The sequence below is a fragment of the Pteropus medius genome, unplaced genomic scaffold (genome assembly GCF_902729225.1).
Source record: "Pteropus medius unplaced genomic scaffold, Ma_sr-lr_union100, whole genome shotgun sequence".
In the NCBI taxonomy this organism is placed as follows: domain Eukaryota; kingdom Metazoa; phylum Chordata; class Mammalia; order Chiroptera; family Pteropodidae; genus Pteropus; species Pteropus medius.
In genome coordinates this window covers 7,145,775-7,167,171 of record NW_024352787.1, presented here as the reverse complement: position 1 = coordinate 7,167,171, position 21,397 = coordinate 7,145,775, and the positions used below count along the sequence as shown (strand labels likewise).

General features: G+C 30.5%; 1 protein-coding gene across 5 annotated transcripts in view; it reads left to right on the top strand.

Moving 5' to 3' along the window:
* Positions 1 to 21,397, top strand: part of CD36 (CD36 molecule (CD36 blood group)) — a 265,165-nt gene that overhangs the window by 214,406 nt on the left and 29,362 nt on the right. For 3 of the 5 annotated variants that reach the window (XM_039849422.1, XM_039849424.1, XM_039849421.1), the window contains 2 exons: positions 16,815 to 16,908; positions 17,401 to 17,606. In XM_039849422.1, coding sequence (XP_039705356.1) covers positions 17,487 to 17,606 — 120 coding nt within the window. In that variant the 5' untranslated portion in view covers positions 16,815 to 16,908; positions 17,401 to 17,486. Of the gene's footprint in view, positions 1 to 10,958; positions 11,097 to 16,814; positions 16,909 to 17,400; positions 17,607 to 21,397 lie in introns of all 5 variants that reach the window. The other 2 variants (XM_039849420.1, XM_039849425.1) reach the window with 2 other exon arrangements.

Here is a 21,397-nt window from a genome sequence, read left to right as displayed (position 1 = left end):
TGTATCGTTTCATAGGCAGGCATTATATTTTTCTTATCTCTCTATTGATTCCAAATCTTGTATGTTTATCACAGTCAAGAGCAGAGGTAGAGCCAGCAGCCTCTCCTGAGACAGGAGAGGTTCTAGTTATTGTTCTTTATTCCTAAGTTTTGGCATTTATGCATTTTGTTTTGATATTTAAGTGTTCATCATATTAAAGTTTCTCTTGAGGGTAAGAGAATCAGTCTGACTCAGGTTTTCATGGCACAAGGATACATTTGATGATATTTTTCATTTTTCTTTACACTTTATTCATTTCTACAAAATTCTGCAATTATTCAATTTTTTTAATCCTCTAGTATGTCAATTCAACCGACCAATGCCCATGTTAATGATGATATGTCTCATCTCACAGATGGAAACAAGTACAAAGACAGACCTTAAATTACTTTTCTTGAATTACCTGCCATCAGAACAGAAAAGCCAGTTCCCTTGTTTAAGGCTCCCATGACTAGGCCACATCGGCATCTTCAACAGAGGTGTGTTTTGTAGTCAGATAAAGGCCCACTGTTTGCTAACAAAATAAATGAGCAGTCCAGAACAAATCCACTAAACAACCCAAAGGAGTCAAACTATTAGCAAGGGATCACACATGTTAGTCTATAAAGAGATAGTAGATTGGCATGTGAAAATTATATGGTAGATTATAATATTCAAGATACTTAGAAAGAATTTTTAATAGGTAAAAAAGAAACAATACAACCACTTACTAATGATCTCTGTTTAATATTTAACCATGTTTGTGGTGTGATTGAATTTTTTAAATAAATTTTAGAAATCTTTATTTTAATCAATGCATCCCTTCTTGGCTACAGATGCAAACACAATTGGTATATTAGATCATTTAAAATGTTTGGGAAAAGCTTATTTGTAGGAGTATGTCATTCATCCTTGTATGCAGTTATTCAATAAATGTCTGAAATGAAAGAAGTGCTATAGTCCTTCAAAAGAATATTTTTTAATGTGGAAGAATCAGACTACATGTTTAATACATTAAGATTTTTGCTTAGAGTAGATTACATCTGTTCTTTATTCCATTACATACCTAGTGTATACTAAATATGAAAAAATGCATATCTGGAAAATAACCAGTCCTTTTAAACTTGATATCGGATAACTTGGAAAATTAATGTTACCTTCTCTTCTAACAAAGTATGTGAAATACCCATGTCTCTTCTTCATCTATGCTGTGAACCTATCATATAGGTTCTTCAACATCTATTCAATGAATATTCGAATACCTATTATGTATTAGGCACTATTTTAAAATCTGAAATATAACAGTAAATACTACCAACACAATTCCCAGTGAATACATTATAGGGTGTTTTATTGTGACCTATTCCTTTGCAACTCATGAATGAACAAATAAATGATAAATTGAGCTTTTTGTAACATTTTCTATGAGTAGGACCCTAAAGTGCTCTGGTGAGATATAGGTGAATAAAATATAGTCACATGATATTTTATATGTGCTTAATATTGTATTAATATCTGTTTCATATAGTATAGAAAACCATATTGCAGAGACTTTTTTTTTCTTTTTTTAAAGAGGCTTACTGGTTAAGTAATATTTCATGATCACACTTAATGAACTAAAACTCGATTAGATGTTTTAGTTATTTAAAGCATATGTGATCTAAAACCCACATTTACATAGACTCTCAGAATAACAGCTTCAGTGCTTTTAACTTAAACTAGCTGAATCAAAAGGAGATTTTAGGGGCACATCTAATTGAAAACTCCAGAGTACAGTTGGACCAAACCACTGGCCCTTTTGTCTTACTTTTTTCTGCTCTTCCCTTTATTTGGGCATTGACTTTGACCCAGGTTGAGTTTCCTTGAGGTTCTAAAATGGCTCCCAGCAATATGAGAATGTTTCTTGTTCTTATACATAGAGGATGGGAATGGGGAAGAAATGATAGTAGGAAGATTCTCATCAATGTTAAACGAAGGAGAATAAGTTTTTGTGAGTTCTAAGGAGAAATGGATGTTATTATAATACTCCCTATTTAATTAAATAAAATATGAATAAGAACATTGGCATTTTTAGAGGCAATGCCTTGTTAATGCATGTTTTATAAATCAAAATATGGAGTCAACTTTTGAACCTTTCCTTCTGGACTCAATATTAAAGGGCATGTCTGAAAGCAAAGTCAGCTACTCATGGCTTCTAGAACATAAGCTGCTCCTCTCTACATAGGATGCACTAAAGATCTGAGAATATGAAGTTCTTGAAGAAATGTTACTATCTTTTATTCTTGGAAGTTATTAAGCATATTGATGTATCTCTTTAGAGTTTTTATTTAGTCAATCAAAATGGCTGAATTTAGTCAGATTTATTCATTATGTTTCATCTTTAACTAAAAATCGAAACCAATTCCCCCAAATGTATCTTAACACTCATGAATTGGATTTTTCAAAACACAGATATTTTCTATTCTCAACCTTAATTTTATTCATCTAGGATTGGATGAAGATGGTCTGAAAGTGATATATTCAATGGTAGAATATTTTATCATAGAAAGAACAGGATTTCAAAGTAATTAATTTGCACCAAAAGACTTAAAAAGAAAATCACCACAGTATTTTTCACTAATCAAAATGACATGGAAGATAAGCCAGAGAAAATTCAGTAAATAGCACAAATTTAACTTACTCTTCATTTTTTGAGTTTCGTAGTTTGAAGAATTTAAATATTTCTACTCCATAGAATTGTATGTATAAGGTTAAAAGAATAAGTGGCAGAATGAGTTCAGTTTTGAATAAAATATTTTTTAGTAAGATTTGGAAACCTACGATTGTGTATGGAACTGCCACTGGCAGCTGGATGCCTTTCAAAATAAGAAATATCTGTAAATATCTGTGGATAGTGTGAGCATACCCATAAAAGGAGTGAAGGACCAAAGGAACTCATGATTTCTGCTGATTTAGGGATAACTGTGCTTTTGTAAGTACAATTGCAATAAGTTAATTTGGATACAATTCCAAATTTACATACCTAACCCATGTATTATTTTGAAAGAATGTTAGATAAAAATGAGTTAAATAAAAGTCAACTAAGACAGATAAGGAAAAATTAAAACAGAAGCTTGTGAAAGAGAATGGTCTACACTGAAGCTTATTGTAAAAACAATATTTTGGGACATGCTTCTTTCTAACATGGAAAATATTTAATGGTTTTTAATTTTGAGTTGCATGAATTGGTACAGTTTCCATGTTTTTATGGACTTATTTCACCTCCAAATTTTACTCACTGTTGCCTTCTTTCCTCTAACTTATTGTGATTACCCAGTTTTCCCTGAGGAATTATAGAAAATGAGAGGGAAAAACAGGCCTAGCAACAATCTTGGATCATGTCCAGAAAATATTTTTAGTACTTGGAATAAATGGAAGATGCTGCTTCAACCCTTGTACATGCAGCTTGAGAAAACAATGATATTCTCAGCGTATTCACTCTGAACAGGAAAGCACTGTGTTGTTAGCAAAAGGAGTACTCAGACAACATAAGCATCTCAATTCACATTTGTATATTTACCCATGAACTGGAGATGTTGAGGAATAGGATAGTTTGTTTACCTAAATACCACAACTGAGAAACTTTGGGTCCCAAGAAAACAGTTGTGTCCTAGCAGTCTCTCAGGATAGATGTACTAACCAAGCAGTGTAAAACGAACAGGACTAGCAGAGTCATTTAAGGGTGACATTCCACAGCAATTCAGATTTCATAACCTACTTTTGTTTACTTAAATCACAACCTCAGAAAAAAAGAGAAGAGCAACATTCAGGTATCTGAAAGAGGATGGTCACAGAAACATGTTTTGAATCCTTGGTACTTGTTGGAGAACAATGAGGATGACAGACACTTGCATAAAGGTAGGACTGATGCTGCTTAAATCTACCTAGTTGAGTCAGAAGGAGATAAGATTTCTTTCTACTTAACCACAAGGTAAATTTCTTCATCAAGACCACTGTCAGTGCTTCTTAATGTAAAGCAAACTTTAATGCTGCTACTAAAGTGTCAAGGCTAAATGAAATTTAATAGGTAAGCCAAACTTCTCTATAACTAAAAATTTAGGAGTGGTAATTCCAAAGGGAGAATTTTACTCTTCTCTGACAAGTGGTAATTTCTTTCATTCAAGCAGATTACCAGTTGTCACAGAGACACATGCAGGACAGTTGCAATGTTTTGATATTTTATAATAATTCTCAATTTACATGTTATCTCTTTTATATTTATAGAGCAGTAGTCTGCTTCTGTTTATTCTGTCTAGGTTCTAATGTTTACAATTTCTAGAACATACTCATGGAAATATGTAAAGAAAGCAATTTAAATGATCCATAACAGTTCCAGGAAAACATTTGCTTCTGGAAGATTATATATATGGGGGTGTGGTTATGTATGTGTGTGTATACAAAGTGGTGGGTATTTTTGTTTAGTTTTAGCAATTGTATAAGGCTTTGTTCAAACTGAAAAAAATACATTTAGGGTATGATGTTCTCACTTTGAAACCTATAGATTCTTGGAAATCTTAAGAATATATTTCAAGTTCTTCCAAGGGGTTCATTTGAGAAGTAGCACTCTAAAGCAAACCTGTTGGTCTCTTGTAACTGTTGACCCCAACCTTTTTGGCACTAGGAACAGATGCTTCTATGAGAATCTAATGTCTGAAGAGCCAAGGTGGCTGAAAACACAAATGAAGCTTCACTTGCTTGCCTGCCACTCACCTCCAGCTGTGTGCCCATGTTCCTAACAGGCCACAGACTGGTACCGGTCCATGGCCCAGGAGTTGGGGACCTCTGTCTTGGAAGACAGAAAACTCAGACTTTTCCAAGAGCAAACACTTCCTTTCAGCTCACTGAGAACCACCTTGGAAAATGATGGTTCAATTTTGCTGTAGGGTTTGATAGAATGTTTTATATTACTTTAAAACTTTTAGCAGAAGCTGCTGTGTCACTCAAAAATGCAGGGTTTGTGCCAACGTCTCTTTGAAGTGTCAGAAAGAAACAGAAAAAGAAAGGCATCAGAGATGTATTATTTCCTGTGTGGTGATTTTAAAAATAAATTGTTGTGCTTCTTAGAAGTATTTCCCTAGAAGTATGAGTGTGTCTGCACGTGTGCATGTGTATGTCTGTGCAGATGTATGTGTGTTTAACTCTTTCAGGAATTTAATGCCCAAGAGTTGAGTATCTTTAATCTTAAGGTAACCAATTGTCAGATAGCATAAATGTCAATATAATGTAGTTTTTCAAAGACAGACTTGACAATGTGGTTAGTGTATCTATTTATTAAATGAAACAAAATCACTTTGTCTCATTATCGATCTGTTTTCTTTTTATACATTCATTATGGTCTTTAACTTAGCCTTTCTCAAAAGCATTTTATTTATTTCATTTTTAAGACCCCACTTCAGGGGCTATCTCTAGTCTAGATTATATTTCTCAATGCTAAAATTTACTGTACTCTCAGTTTAATTTTCTATATTTCTGACCTGTGAAATTTCAAATTAATTGATTGCATAATTTTTTTTTTGTCTTTTTAGAATCTGGTATTTGCTAACTAAATGCTTGTTTGTATTATTGATTTTTTTTCTTGCTGTTTCACCACACTATGTTGTGAGGACTCGTTATTCTTTTACCAGAATATTTCCGCTTTCCCCCACCAATAATTTTCCATCTACTGTATGAATTACCCTGAAAACTATGCTGATCATAACATTTCCTTACATTTCTTAGTATCATTTAAATGTTGACTTTTTCTCTCTCTCCTTAGAAAGTTAGGTCAGCTTTGCAAACTTCTCAAGTAAAGAATAGGTCTGCTAACATTTTTAGATGTCCTATGGATTTTACATATTGATCTGACCCACTCAAATAAGGACTATTCACAGAGGTTCTCTCTTTAATCTCTCTTTAACCACATCTCCTGTCATGGCTTCTATTAAACATATGGGTAAGTTTATGTTATATTTTTAATGTAGTATGTTTGCTTTCATTCAGTTTCAATTCATTAGACCACATGGTTTAAATCTAAACTTTAAATACCTTGGTATTTTTATTTTATCTTTAATAATGTCCTTGAAATATTCTTTTAAAGGTGATATTGGAAATCTCCATTTTAGACTCTCAACCTTTCACTGGCATGACATTATACTGTTATGTCTTGTGCATTTGATATTCTTTTTTTTAAATTATGTTCATATATATTTATTTTTATCTCTATATGTAAAGCCCTCCTCACCATTCAAAGCAGGTAGACTGTGCCATTGATTTAGTACTTCTACAAATGAATGATGCAGCAATTGAAAAAAAAAAAGATGTATGTTCATATGTACACACACATAAAATCATGGATGTATATACATGTGCATAACTATGTATGCATGTGTGTATAAATTTCCATTGTTAGTTATCCCCAATAATAAAAGTGATAAAACAAATGTTACCTTATGGTTTTTACACTGGTAACTAATATCTTGAGATAGTTTACAGGTCTTTAGAATAGATTTTATTTGTTTAATCTCAAAATAATTCTGTTAATTATTGCTTACGGACTATGATAACTGTTCATTCCTTGTTTGTTGTGTTTAGATACTATTTTCCTCTCAATACTATATCAGGTTATTAAAAATTATTCAATTTGTACAATGTGTTGAAAAGAATATGTAAAATTGGGTATTGATCAAGAACTTATTTTTTTATTTATTTTTTCAGAAAACAGGATAGGCTCTTTAGTCAGTCTATGTGGGTTTTAATTCTTATTTTGGCAGATTTAGCCATGTGACCTCAGCTAGTTGTCTAAAGAGTGCAGTAAGGTGGTGTGATAAGTCAATGAGCTAATATATATGAACTATCTAGTTCGACGACTGGCAGGTAGCAGGCTCCAATAAGTGTTAACTCTGTTGTCATATCATCAATCTAGAATTGCAATAGATATTATACTAAAATTCTTTTCATTTGCTGAATTATAAAAAAAATTAATCGTTTAAAAATATTTACTATGTAGAACCTATATGCATACAGCTTTACATTTTTCAATTTAAAACTACAATCTGATTCAATTTTCAACCTGAGGGTATAGATAAATTCCATAGTTACTAGCTTTGACAAGAAAGGAAACCAGGAATATGATTACTGCGTGTTGCCCAATTCACAATCATATTACTGTTAATAAAACTGTGATCAGCACCGGGGCCATGTGATCCCTCTTCTAGAACTCTTGTAATACATCTATCATTTGCTTCTCAAATATGTTGCAATATTTATATTAGTCAACTTTACTCTTCCTCTTTTACTTCGTAACTGCTAAATTCCATGAATCAGCTTATCAAAAAGTACTATTATGAAAGATTTTTAAGAAAAATACAAATGCTAGAAGAAATTTTATTATTTTTATATCCTTGAAGTGAAGAAAGCTTTCAAAGTATGATATAATACTTAAAAGAAAATTACAATGAAAGATAGCATAAAAATTAAAAATTTTGGTAATTTAAAATATAGTAAAAATAAAGGTAAAGATAGTTAATTTTTAAAAAATTGTCAAATGTCAGAAGACTGACCTTACTAATTAACAGGGAAAGGACAAACAAATCATGGTAAGAAAAAGATGAACAAGAACATTATCACAAATATTTAATAATATACTTGGCTAATACACTTAAGAAAATAGATTAAACTTCACTGAATTGAATATTTACCAGTTAAAAAAGGACTTGTTAATAAACTTAAAATTTTGTGTAAACTGGCATGAGTGACATATGGAGATAGGCTTCTCACACATTGTACATGTATAAACAAAAATTTGTAAAACTCTCTCTACCAAAAAAACTTTTGATCCAGAACTTACACTTTCTGCTATTTACTGGTGTCCTAGCACCAGTAAACAAAACCATGTATATATGATTTTTTTAAACATGGTTTTTGTAAGATCAAAAACCAGAAACAACAAAAAATGTCCATTAAAAATCATTTATTATGGATTTTTTTTAATAATGGAAAAAAGAGTTGACGCTGTCCATGATACGAAGGTATCTCTAAAGCACATAAGAAGAAGCAAGTTGCAGAAAGTGTGATTCAGTATATGTATTATCTCATGTACCTATGTGTATAAGTTTAAAATTCATAAAATTACTGGGGTAGGGAGAACATAGCCAACGGTTACTTTTGAGAAACAAAATTATGGGTCTAAAGAGACTTCTTGTTTTAAATCTTTCTATAATTTTCAATATTTCTTGCTTGTTCATTTACTTTAATAAATTTCCTAAAATAAAAATTTTCTTAATAGACAATGATCACCATACAATTATTCATTAAATAAATACTACAGATCAGGCTCTGCGCAAAGTCATTCATGTTATCGCTCTCAATCTTTACAATAATTCTAAAACTGGAGATATTTTAATTCACTTCACATCAAATGCTCTTCATCCCAATCATACTATTGCATATTTATAGTATTTATAGCAGCCTAAAAACCTCAGATTTCTGGTCATTCTCACTCTCTTCAAAATATTATTTTGGTTATGATAATTGTGGTGCAAGTTCATTCATTCAACCAGCTATGAGCCTGGTCATACTCTGAGGATTCAGCAGTGAACTAAACAAGTAAGTGTCTCCCTCCTCACAAAGCCAACATTCTAGCAGATGTAGAGACAGGACAAGAAAATAACAGAAGTGTATGTCTCATGGTGCTATGTAATCAAAGCAGAGGCCTGATGGAAAGAGAAACACATTTGAATGCCTAGTAATCAGGCCCCTGATTTAGTTCATATTATGACCCTCTTAGTTTTCTCTATTTTTTTGATTGAGAGAATAAGAGTATAAGCTGACTCCAGTATATTGAAAATTTTATCCTTTATTCTACCAAATCTAGTGCTATAGTGGATTTACTTAAGCCAAGGATATACTCTCATTAAACACATCCTTTTTAAATACCTTAGAAATGTAATCTTTTAAAAATGAAAACCCCAACATTCTTTACTTTAAAATGGGTGCAGCATTTTTCTCCCTTATTGTTCAGGGTGTATATTTTGCTCAAAATCTATGTGATTGTAGATTTTACTTGTGTGCTTTTCAGGTCTTGTGTGCTAAACTACTGAGGAACTGTTGTCTATGGGATTGAACACTTAACAACTGTTTCTGGGAAGGCAAATTTAGGTCATTGGACTGCTCATAGGAGTATGTGATGTTTTCCTCGCCAGAGATAGTTAGAGGATTTGGATGGCATTAGGCTATTGATTAAATAGTGATCCAAATAAGTTCAATATCAACTTAGGCAACTATTCTGCAGATATTTTTTCTGAAACGTCTTTCTTTAATACTGTTCATATTTTCATTTTCATTTAATTTTTAATATGTTTAAAATATGCTCTTTCTAAAAGATCCTATATGAACTCCTGTGTTGGTGAACTATTTCTGAATTGTCATATGGGTGTGTGTGTGTGTGTGTGTGTGTGTGAGACTTAAGGTTAAAAAATATATCAAAGCAGTTTGAATACAATAAAATTTCTATTTTTAATCAAAACATTTAATTAGCTTGTATACTACCTTTTTACTAATACAATAAAGGTAAAAGGTCATCATTATAAAAAAATTATCTTTTTAAGTTACCTGAAATCCCTGTAAGTTATTCTTTTAAAATGGAAAGCATAAGTTAATGAGATTACACAAGCCCATTTCTACTTTATCCTAATTAAGTGGTCTGAAATTTGAAAAAAGAAATCCCAATATACCTAAAGTGCTTTAAAATGTATTATTAATTTTTGAATTAATGCATCAGTAATAATACCCTGGAAAAGGAAAGCAATGCTTGAGTTGAAAAGAGTGCTTTAGATTCCTTTCTCCAGTTGTATAGCACTGCTAACAGAAGATACGATTCATTTGTTAATAAAAGAACAGCAGGAACAAGCCAATGATAAGGACTAGTTTTAATATGATGTAATAAACTAAGTATATATATGCCTGGTATTGTTACATTGCTTTATTTCAAGGCTGACTTGGAGGAATTAATTCAGATGCCTCATCCATTAGATGACAGTTTAACCTTCTGAAGATTTTGATTTTCCCTGTATGGTTCTGAAAATTTCTTTTTAAGAAATTTCTTAATATCGAGAGTCTTTCTTTTCCCAAAGTGCAAGGCCTTCTATGTTATTATATTTAATAACAACTTTCTTTTAAAGTAACTTATGTATATACTCCTTTTATATTAAAAGATCATCCTGAATAGTAATTTTATTTAAATGTTATTTAATAGTTGTATTTTGGCTGAAGAAATTTAAGAGAAATATTTTGTTTTTTGTAGGGTAATTTTGTCATGTTCATGAAACTTTTATAAACCCAACAAAAAATAATAAACAGTTAAGAATTTCTAGTTAGAACAATAGGGTATTTCCTTTTTAAAAGTCTGTTTGTCATCACTGTTGATTGATAGTCTCCAACTGTTTTCAAAGTTATTAGTCTAAGCGAATTTTAGATTAATGTTGTATAGAAAAGTGTGTTTTATTTAAATTTCATGAAATGAGTTTGCTAAGCTAAATTGTAACAGAGTGGTAAGACTGATTAATCTCCCTGATTAATTTCCCGGACTTTCCACACCTAGACTCAGTTCATCATTTGCATTAACAATTGTGTAGTAAAACAGAATATATTAGAGGCAGCTCAGCAAGTCAGTTCCTTTTGTCTCCCTGGCCTCTAATTTAACTTGGATGGGAAAAAGGCTTAAACAAACAAAAAAAATGTTGCTGAGTATCTCAGATATAGGCAATGGGTCCTCTCCAGACTATAAAAATAGACACTTGAGAGCCATATCAGCAGTGTCATGTGTGTGTGTGTTCCTTTCTTTCTTTTTTTTTTTTTTTTAAATTCCATGGCAACAAACCACTCACACAGGATTGGCGTTCAAATTGTTTTTTTTTTTTTTAAAGCATATTTAAACACACACTTTATGTAATGAGGATTTCAGTGTAGGGTTTTTCTGCAGAATACCATTTGGTTCCTACTAAGAACTGTCTGTTCAAATGTTGGAGCATTTGATTGAAAAATCCTTCTTAGCCTTTTTAAAGGTAAGTCATATGATTTTTTTTAAATAAAAGATGTTTCTACCTCTCAGATAATAAAAGATGACACTGCTATACAAACACTCTTAAGATGTTATATAACAATAACAAAAGCAGTAAATGTTTTCATGAAATCACTAGGCTTTAAAAATTAAGTTTGTGTTGTTTTCCAAGTTATCGATCTTCCTACATTTATGTTTAAAAAATATTAAAACCTTGTCCATGATCAATGATATTTCATTTCTTGATGTTTAAAATCTTACATTTTTCTGTAAACATGTATTTGTTAATATTTAAAATGGTTTACAGTCAAATTTCATTATTGTAAAACTATCATTGTATACTTAAGCTATTTATTCAGGATTTTAAAATTATGAATGGAAATCATCATAAATAAAAATCAATATAGTGAGAATAGTTGTTATAAGTGACTTGCCACTCATATCAATATGCTCTCTAGAATGCAGTTAACTAGTTATTACTTTACAGAGTCCTTAACTTATTTATTGATTTATTTTTGTCATTAGCTTATTTAATTTTCTATCTGAACTGCACAATTTTTGGTGAACTTGACTTTGTCTACATGGTTAAATGCAATGTGTGATTTGAATATTTTCTTTTTTTTAATGAATAAAGATATTATAATTGCTACTGGGAATGGTAAATTATATTAATGTCAAATAATGATTCTAGATTTTATCACTGACCTAAGTATGAATTATATAAAATTTTGTAGCAGAATAAAAATAAACTAAAATTAATGTTTTAGGCTATTTAGGAATCATATTACAAATATCGGCAAATTATCTTATTGAATGATGATACCAAGTTTAAGTAAAGGATAAATCATTCTAAAGAACTTAAAAGTTTTAATTTAATTACAGTAAATTAACTTATATATAACTATAAATGGCATAAATTCTCTAGAGTAAATCTCAAATAATTACTAGAATTGTTAAGTAAAATATTAAAAAATGTTTAAAAAAATTTTTTATGTAGTCCATTCCTATGTGGTTTTAGTAATTTCTTATGAATCTAAAAGAAACATTGCTTTTAATATTGGTCACAGAATATCCAAAGTAAAAAGTTTTTAAAAAGTTTTGTGATATAGAGAATTTAGTGGTTCATTGAATTTTATGAGAGAAAACACATGATTCATTTACCAGAATCATTATTAAAATAAAACAATAAATCAAATATACAGTCATCATATAATAGGTTAACATGGGAGGAATCTCATAATTACAATTAGAGTGGTCCTTAGAGTATACTAAAAATGTTGGAATTTATCTGAGAAATGTTAGTTCCTATCATTTTTTATGAAAAAGTTCAGCCATGTTTACTCAAATACATTTGGATCTTATGAATATTTTGTTCCTGAAGGAACTAATTCTGTAACTATTTTCTAATTTAATCATGTATTTTAGTTCACTGGCCCAAGCCATGGCTAAAAGTTTCAAGTAGCATTGCTCTAATCTAGTAGCTACCTTACCATTTACATGATTTTCTAAGTTTCTGTATATATTAAAAAAAAAAAAAATTATTAGATTACATTATAATTTAAATGTTTTGTAAATAATCATTTCTATTTGTATAAACTATATACACTTATAAGGTTTTTTATAATATTGGTCAATATGAAATTACATTGTTATGGTTGCTCAAAATATTTTATAATAATATTTCAAAATTACAACATTTGCTATGATAGGAATTTTTATACAATATCTCATTTGATTTTGATATTTGCAACCTTATTTAATGTATACTATACTTATTTTAAAGAAAATTGAGTAACAGAGAAACTATAATATTAAGACCTAGAATCGAACCTCAATTACTCGCTTCAAAGCCCAGAATTTTAACCATTGCAAATTGTATAGTATCTTACTATTGATAGTAGAATTTGGGGTAGAAAAAAAAAGGTAACAGTATTTCTGTCTAGGGTTCAAAGATTAAGAACGGCTCTAAATAATTCCATTTAAACCTAAACAAATATTACTCTAATCATTTCAAACCTACAGTAATCTCTGTAATCGGGTACTCCAAAAAAGTATTCCAAAAGAGAGGCTTGTTTATAGAACGTTCCTTAGTATAACAAGAAGTTCAATGTACTTGTTTTAATTTTTTAAGACGACACCAAAACAAGTTTTAAATTGAAATTTTTAAAGTATAATTTAATGACTATATTATTGTTTGGTATTCTAGATGTCTATAATTTCTTTCTATTATATATTCACCTCCATATATTCTGATTGGATGAAAATTCACACATAAATTAAAAATTAATTTTTTTTTTTTTTACAGACGTCTCGTAATTAGTGTTCTTTTCTATACCTATCATTTTTCTTTGCTTTCTAAATTTAGGTACTTTAAGCAAGAAGTATATTATTACAGATATCAATGTCTTGTCAATTTCTTAAGAAGGAAAAATAATAAAGAATAAAATTTAATACAAATTAGCAAGTGATATAAATTAGCTATTTTAATATGTAAGAGCTGTATTATTAAGAAAACCAAGTGTGGAAGACACAAATTTTACATGCTCTAAATACCTAAATTTGAAAGAAGATTGAGGACAAACTACAATTCTTTTTTCCTGAAGATAAACATGAGTGGAAAAGCTGTTGAATAGAATGTGCCGTGTAGCCTGAACTTTTATGTACTCAGTGCATAATGCATTTGGCCCTTCTTTGCCTCAGGTGAATAAAACTGATTGTAATTTTGTAGTACAAAGCCTAAGGTTAAAGTATAATTATAATAGCAATACTTAATTACTCATGATGATATCAAGGTACTGAAGAGTAATAAATGAGCCCAAGTATGTCTAATATCTTGCCTGTTAGAGAGAGAAAAGAGTTAGAAACTTATATCGAGTTAACAAAAGTAGTTCAACTAGAAAATTTGAAAAAGTAGATATACTTAATCAATCTCTCTCTCTGTCTCTCTGCCTGTCTCTCTGTCTGTCTGTCTGTCTATCTCTTTCAAGCATATCAGTCCATGTCTGAAGTAATGTTACCTAACTACTTGTATCTTTGCTTATATATCAGTCAGGCTGGTGTTAGACTAATAACTGTCTAACCATGTAATTCTTCAGAATAAATTATCTAACACTTCTATTTTCTGATGAACTTGATTCAATAGTAGTGGGAGTGTACACTATTTCACTTCAGTTTTACTTTAAAGCAGACAGAGCCTAGGTGGTACCCAGGCATACCCATTACATGACATCTCTAGGCTTAGGGTCTGTAGAAGTCATAATAATGGATTTTCAGGTTTAGAGAGGGAGAAGGAAAACATGTGCTGTCCCCTAGGTCCTCCAGTGGACATTTTTGGGACTGTTTGCTCCTTGCAGAAACTCCTCTCTGTAGTACACAGGGCTACTGAAAAAAAGGATAAAGATTCTTGATAAATCAGATAGATTCACAACTATGTTATGGCATAGAATCAGAAAAGGGGCAAATATATGCATAAACATATATTTGCATATACATATACACATACATATATGCATATCTATCTTAGCAACCATATAGTGTAATTTTAAAATCATTTCTATCTGTCAGACTGCCAAATGATATTGACATTGAATAATTTTTAGTGAATTTTATATAGGACATAACTTTTGAAAAAAGATAACTTAATCTTTGAGTTGTATTTTTTAATAGATTCATAATATTATATGAACAAAACTGGAATTTAACACTATGGTTTTCCTGTCCCAATTTTAAATGGGCTTGCAAAACCATACAATCAACAGAGATTCTCCTAGAGCTTTATAAAGGTGGGAAGGAGAGTGTCAGATGGTAGTGGTGAGACTAAGTTAGAAATCAAGGTCTCTGGGTTCCTACCAGTGCTGTTATAGTTACTCTGTCTGTTGATCTTCCATATAAGAATTCAAGTGAAGAACGGGTTAGGCTTCTGAAATTAAAAACTGATGATTTTGTCTTAGCATCTTATTTTACACATGAGAAAATTGAGATACAGAGAGATTAAAAGGTTTAGCCATGATCACCTGGTAAGAAAGTAGCAAATCAGTTTTTGGTTTAATCTCTAACCTACTAATCTCAATTACTTCAGGATGGATTCTTATACTTTATTGCTACCTTACTTTATAACTTCCAAATGAGAGTTGGGAGGAGGTGGTCTATGACATGGGTATTCAGCAAAATATTACTTAATAAGCTATCCTGAATATGATTATGTGTGCATAGTATACAAGACAACAGAAAGATATTCTGTGGTTAGCAATTACTCTGGTTGTTTAAAAGATTATATTTCAAGAAAATTTTAAGGTGCTATACAAGTATACATTCCAAGAAAATTCTTCTTGATAATAGCCAGTCCTTATTATCAGCTTTAAGTAATTTGTTCCATTGTATTGTGATGACCTTGGCCAAAGCCATACAAGGTAGCACGTTTCATAATGTTAGAGAGTGAGGAAAGCTGTTCTTCACACTCCACCCCAGACAATTAAAAAGCCAACCCCACCTGCTCAATGAGGCACAGAATTTCACAGGAAAAAATAAACCACTTGTTTAGACTTATGTGTTTTTCTTTCACATTTGAAAAATCATATGACACTCATGACTATTCAAGCTTCTTAACCACCAAGACCTCAGTGTGAATGAACTCTTTACATCTTGATTTACATTGGAAGCACAGGTAGAGGAAGTTCATGAAGGATAAACAAGAATAAAAAATAAATAAAATTGCCATGGAAAAAAATTTTGTAACATTTATCTTTTCTGTTTTGGGAAAAAAGTCTAATTTTTCTTATTTTCTCACCATTAATTACTTAGTTATATTCTTGAAATATTCTTGAAAAGTAATATTCTTGAAAAAACTAAATGGTTCTTCAAGTACAAAAAATACTAATAAAATCATAAGATCACTGTGTGGCAGCAAAGCTGTGGAGGGAAAATCTGAAACCATATATAATTTTTTAAAATTACATTTACAGTTTTGACAAAAATATTCTGTGCATGATTCTTTCTTGTCTGTAGCCTCCATTCTGTTGGCATTTATGTTTTACTTGGCCATGGGCATTTTGAAGTAGGGAATATTTGATTATAAGCTACAAAGCACATTTTGCCTGTTCATCAATATCAAGTCAACCCATTTAAAAAATGCTATTACAACCAAAATAGCTCAAATGAGTATATTTTCCAATACTAGTCAAAAATAAGAAATTCTTATTAATTTTGTTATAAGAGGATCCACTTATTACACAAATTATTTTCTTCTAATCTGTATGAAATAACTTCAGTAAAAAAAAAATACCAGAAAAGATTGACTATGTGAAATACATACTGGCACAAACTAGTTTATTTCAGTAGAATTAACATGAATCAATTGCCCATGATAATATGAATAATATTGCAATTGAATATAAACAAAAATATTTGAGACTAGTAACAAAGCAATGCTTATTATTAAAACCAGGCATCCTCTACATTCTATATTTTCTTCAAATTCTTTGCACATTTAGTCTATTTAAAAGTCAATTATTAATAATAAAATTGGAATTAAAGTATATTTCTTTAAAATATTTCAGTGTTTCAACACTGTTTATAAGAAACAATTCAGGCGTAAGCTCAGTATTCATGAAAATGGGATTTTCTTTTGACAGTGATAATAATTTTGGTGATATTAGAGAGTATTCTAGTATTGATTTTCTGGTAATGTATCTTCCCAATTTACCCATTTTTTTTTTTTAAACAGATATCTGACAAATGAGTAGAAGAATTCGTTCTTTCTGAGACTCATCAGATCACTTCCTATAAAATCCATATCTTGCCGTTTATTTGCGAATAAGGTATGGTAAAGAAAACATCTGTTACCATACTTGCTTAGCACTTAGAGAAGATATCAGTTTACACACATTTAGTCTGCAGGGAGTGGATAACTGTGTTTGGGTAGAGAAGCCAGATAAAGGGTGAAGATGCAACCAAGTAAGTGTCCCAGGCTGAGGAAAAGTAGGCAAGGGTGAGAGCACAGTAAGCATGTTCTTCTGGAATAAGATTGTAATAGGTTGATCATCCATAGGAAGAAAGTTTAAAAGAGGAGAACTTTAAAGAACTACTTTATGTGATAATATTTTTTATTTCTACCATTGGTAGGTGGTAAAAAGCAAGAAAGGGGAGGATATAATCTAGAAGGTCAGTTTCTTAAAACAGCAAAAGAAAAAAAAGCATTTGTTTACTGATAACTGGCAAAATGACCTGTTTCATATATGTGTTTTCTTTGTACTTTGGTCTGTTTGTATTGATATTTAAGCTTCTGTTTTATGATCTCTTTCTAATGATAGAACCATACTTCTTGGAAACCACATTAGTTGGACCTGGGATTTTGAAAGAAGCGAGTTGAACCTTAATTTCCCCCTGAACAAGAAAAATGGGCTGCGATCGAAACTATGGGCTCATCGCTGGTGCTGTCATTGGTGCAATTCTGGCTGTGTTTGGAGGTATTCTAATGCCAGTTGGGGACATGATTATTGAGAAGACAATAATAAAGGTATCAGTAGTCCAAAGGATATATCTTGTCATTCTCATTCGTTTTGTTTTCTGTCCCATATTCGTTTTGGGTAGCTGTTTGATATTTCATGAAAACTGTTGACTTTTATATTGAAGTCACTTTTATGACTTCAATATAAAAGTGATTATGAACAATTGCAACTGTACATAATAGAGAAACATGAAAAGTATAATGTTTATTTGATATGAATGCATCGTTATCTTAAGCATGAATATCCAAATTCTGATAAAAGCTATTTAGAGTTATATAGATTAATTGAAATGTTTATGTCTAAAGAGTAAGCTGATATACTTTTGAATAAAAAATAGGTAAATATGTTTTGTGAGGGAACATGTATAAAAGTAGTTGTACTTTGGTAAATACTAAAAATAGTAAATACGTATCATATATGCTATAGATTATAAATATATAAGTACATATTATATATAGTCACTTAAACATGATTGTGTTTAATAATACAGCAGGAATTTTTGGTAAAAACTGCTAAACTATTTTTTTATTCGGTAAATTGCTTTTTATATGTATAATAATATGATTGTCTTATAAATATTTCCTGTTTATAAAGGTCTATATTTGGCTCTTAGAAAATACTTTCAGAAATGTTATGTAAGACATATGCCGGTGTATATGCAACAAGTAGACTGTAGTCTTAACTAAAATTAGAGTGATTCAGTTAGACAAGTTTGCACAACAAACCAGAATTTCCCCTCCTAGTTCCTCTAATTAGCTTCATACTCAATAACTTTAATTGATAGAGAAAAGACTAGAATAAAGACAGATCTGCTGAAGTCCTAAACCAAGGATGGCAAATTCAAATGGCTTCAGGAATTTGGAGACAAGTTTTTTTGTTTGTTTGTTTTTAGAGTAAAGCTGTGAAGAACAAGATAAAATAAAGAACAGGGATTATTGTTAACCTGAGAGTGTGTGCCCTGCCCAAACGCATGTGTATTTCTTTTTTCCTAAACATAATGCTTGCCAGGTAAAACATATCTAAGTGCTGGCCCCAGCTCTCAGACTGATTAGATGTCAGTGGCTCAGATAGAAGATTAATAAGTATAGTGTGCAATGGAGAACAACAAGAATTAAATCATAAAATAGGCTACGCTTACCAATTCATACTGAAATTTCTGTTACTACCAATTCCCTATCTCCTTCATGCCTTTATCTATGTTTGACATCTTGCTCTTACCAGGAATATAAGTAAATACTATTTTATTTCACTAAAGTATTGACTAAATTGACAAATTAATATGAAGAATTAATTTTAAATCTGGTTGTTCATTATCAGAAGTTACTATTTTCTGATGTTTCTTTCTTTAGCTAAAATTATAAACATTTTAAAGTTAAAAGAATTCAACTCACTATACCATTATAGCTGCTGTCTTAAAAGATAGTACAATAGGACATTTTTTAGGTACTAGATCCTATACTTGCATTCTACATTTACTCAATAATAATATGGTCATTTCTACCATTTCAGTTGCTAAAGGACTGTAAATCTTCAGCCCCATGTTTAACTAAAAATATATATATAAATTGAATGTTATCCCCTTCTTTAAATTCTCAGTTTTTTGATATTGTTTTTGATATGGTTTGATAGAGACAGACAGACAATGGTGAGATGGAACTTATCTAGGAGTATGAGATGTAACTGCCATTGCTTAAGACCCTGTCGCTCTGTAAATTGTGCTTTCTTTCTGGATCCCCTGTGGAGAGAGAACAGAATCACACAAACTATAACTTGTCTTTTAAGAAAGTCTCCAGAATAGAAATGTCACAATAATCTCCCACTGCACAGGATTTTAAATGTTTTTCTTTCTGATACATAATTGATGATCAGTAGCTGAATATAAGTCATCTATTTTTTTCTTCTTCATTCAACAATAATAGTACATATAGACTCTTTGTTAGGTGGCATGCAAAGTACTAGCATCTATTTTAATTTTTTAGTATTTATCTCTGTATTCATAACCATTAGTCCTGAGAAAATAAGAATTTTGACAATCAAAAATTTGCTTTTGTATAGAGACTAAGAATAAAATAAATTTTAAATCTCAACAAACTTAAGATTTAACTATTGAAAAGCATACTATAAAAAAAATATAGAAACATGCAAGACTCTTAGAATTGAATTCTAAAGTGTATAATTCGAAAAAATAAAACCTATTTTGAAGAGGTATCTTTCAAAGTATTCTGTAACTTTAGGAAGAAGGTGAGCTTTGAGTTGGATTTTCAAAAAGTATAGAATTTTGAAAGCCCAAGAAGACTGTAGTAAAGGTATGAAAGGACTGATTGATACTATGAAAAAAGTTGCAATTGAAATGCAATTAAATGTTGTGAGGAGGAAAGACAGAATATGGAGGATGTACCAAAACTATGGGACTAATGAGAGATGATTAAAAGGTGACAACATGGGATAAAATTTAGGAAGCTTTGACCATGAGGCAGAAGACAATTCAATTAATGATATGATAAGCAATAGTAGTCACTATATGTTTTCTGGTAGGTGTGTAAAATATAACAAAACCTGCCGTTGGAGACTGATATCATCAAATGGCTAGCATTTATTTAGGGCTACAAAGAGCTTCATATATACTAATTTATTATACTTTATCATATACTAATCTTCATAAATATCTATGAGATGACACTATTATTTTATACATTTTATAATTACAAGGCATTATATCATCTTCCTAACTCACCTCACCAAAAGGAGGAGTAGTTAATTTCCAAACCTAGACAATCTGAAGGCAGAAAGTAAATGATATGCAGTCTGGTGCTTTATCTACAATAGAAAGTATTGGAAAGTAAGAAGACCAAAAAGAAGAAAAGAAGGAAAAACTATGTAGGAAATTACTACTTTCAAAGAGAATTTATGACTCTCTTTTAGAAAGATTTTTGCACATTATACAACAAAAGACTCTCTGGTCTAGTGTGGTACAGTTCATAGAAAGAACTGATGGTTGATGAGATACTATAGCAGTTTGGATAGAGGAACTAAACTAGGAGAGTAGAGTATAAGCTTCAAAGTGTGCAGTTGAGTTACTACTAATAGAGATGTATATACCTTAGGAGAATAAAATCCAGAGGCTTTACAAATGGTTTGAAATGAACATCAGTATGTATTTCAAAAGTCAGAGTTCAGGTAGATTTTATCATTACTCTATTGATTACTGATAAAACTAAACAGTGTCTTTGCTTTCCAGAATGTTTGTAAGTAGCCCAGACACTATATATATATATAGTGTCTCTCTCTCTCTCTCTCTCTCTCTCTCTCTCTCTCTCTATATATATATATATATATATATATACGAAATTATATATATATAATTTGTATATATATATAATTTCATATATATATATATATATATATATATATATATATATATATATATATATATATATAAAATTTCACTCTTTATTTCCAAAGGATGTTTTCTAGGGACTTCATACATTTCATGGATTATAGCTGAAAACTTTTTTACCAGTATTTTAGACTATGGTTTCTAATAGATTTGTGTGGAGTCCGCAGGTCTATGCAATCTTTTTGGATAGACTAAAAGACAATAGTAAAAGCTGCCACAAATGTGGAAACTATCAAAGCATTTCGAAAAACGCTCAAAGATCTGCCACTATTTACAAAAGATAATTTATCACTCAACTTTTTAAATATAATCTGATAAATGTATAGTGAGTATTGTGTAACATAAGTAATGTAAAACAAATTTTAATTTAATTTCCCTATGATATTAACTATAGAACACCAA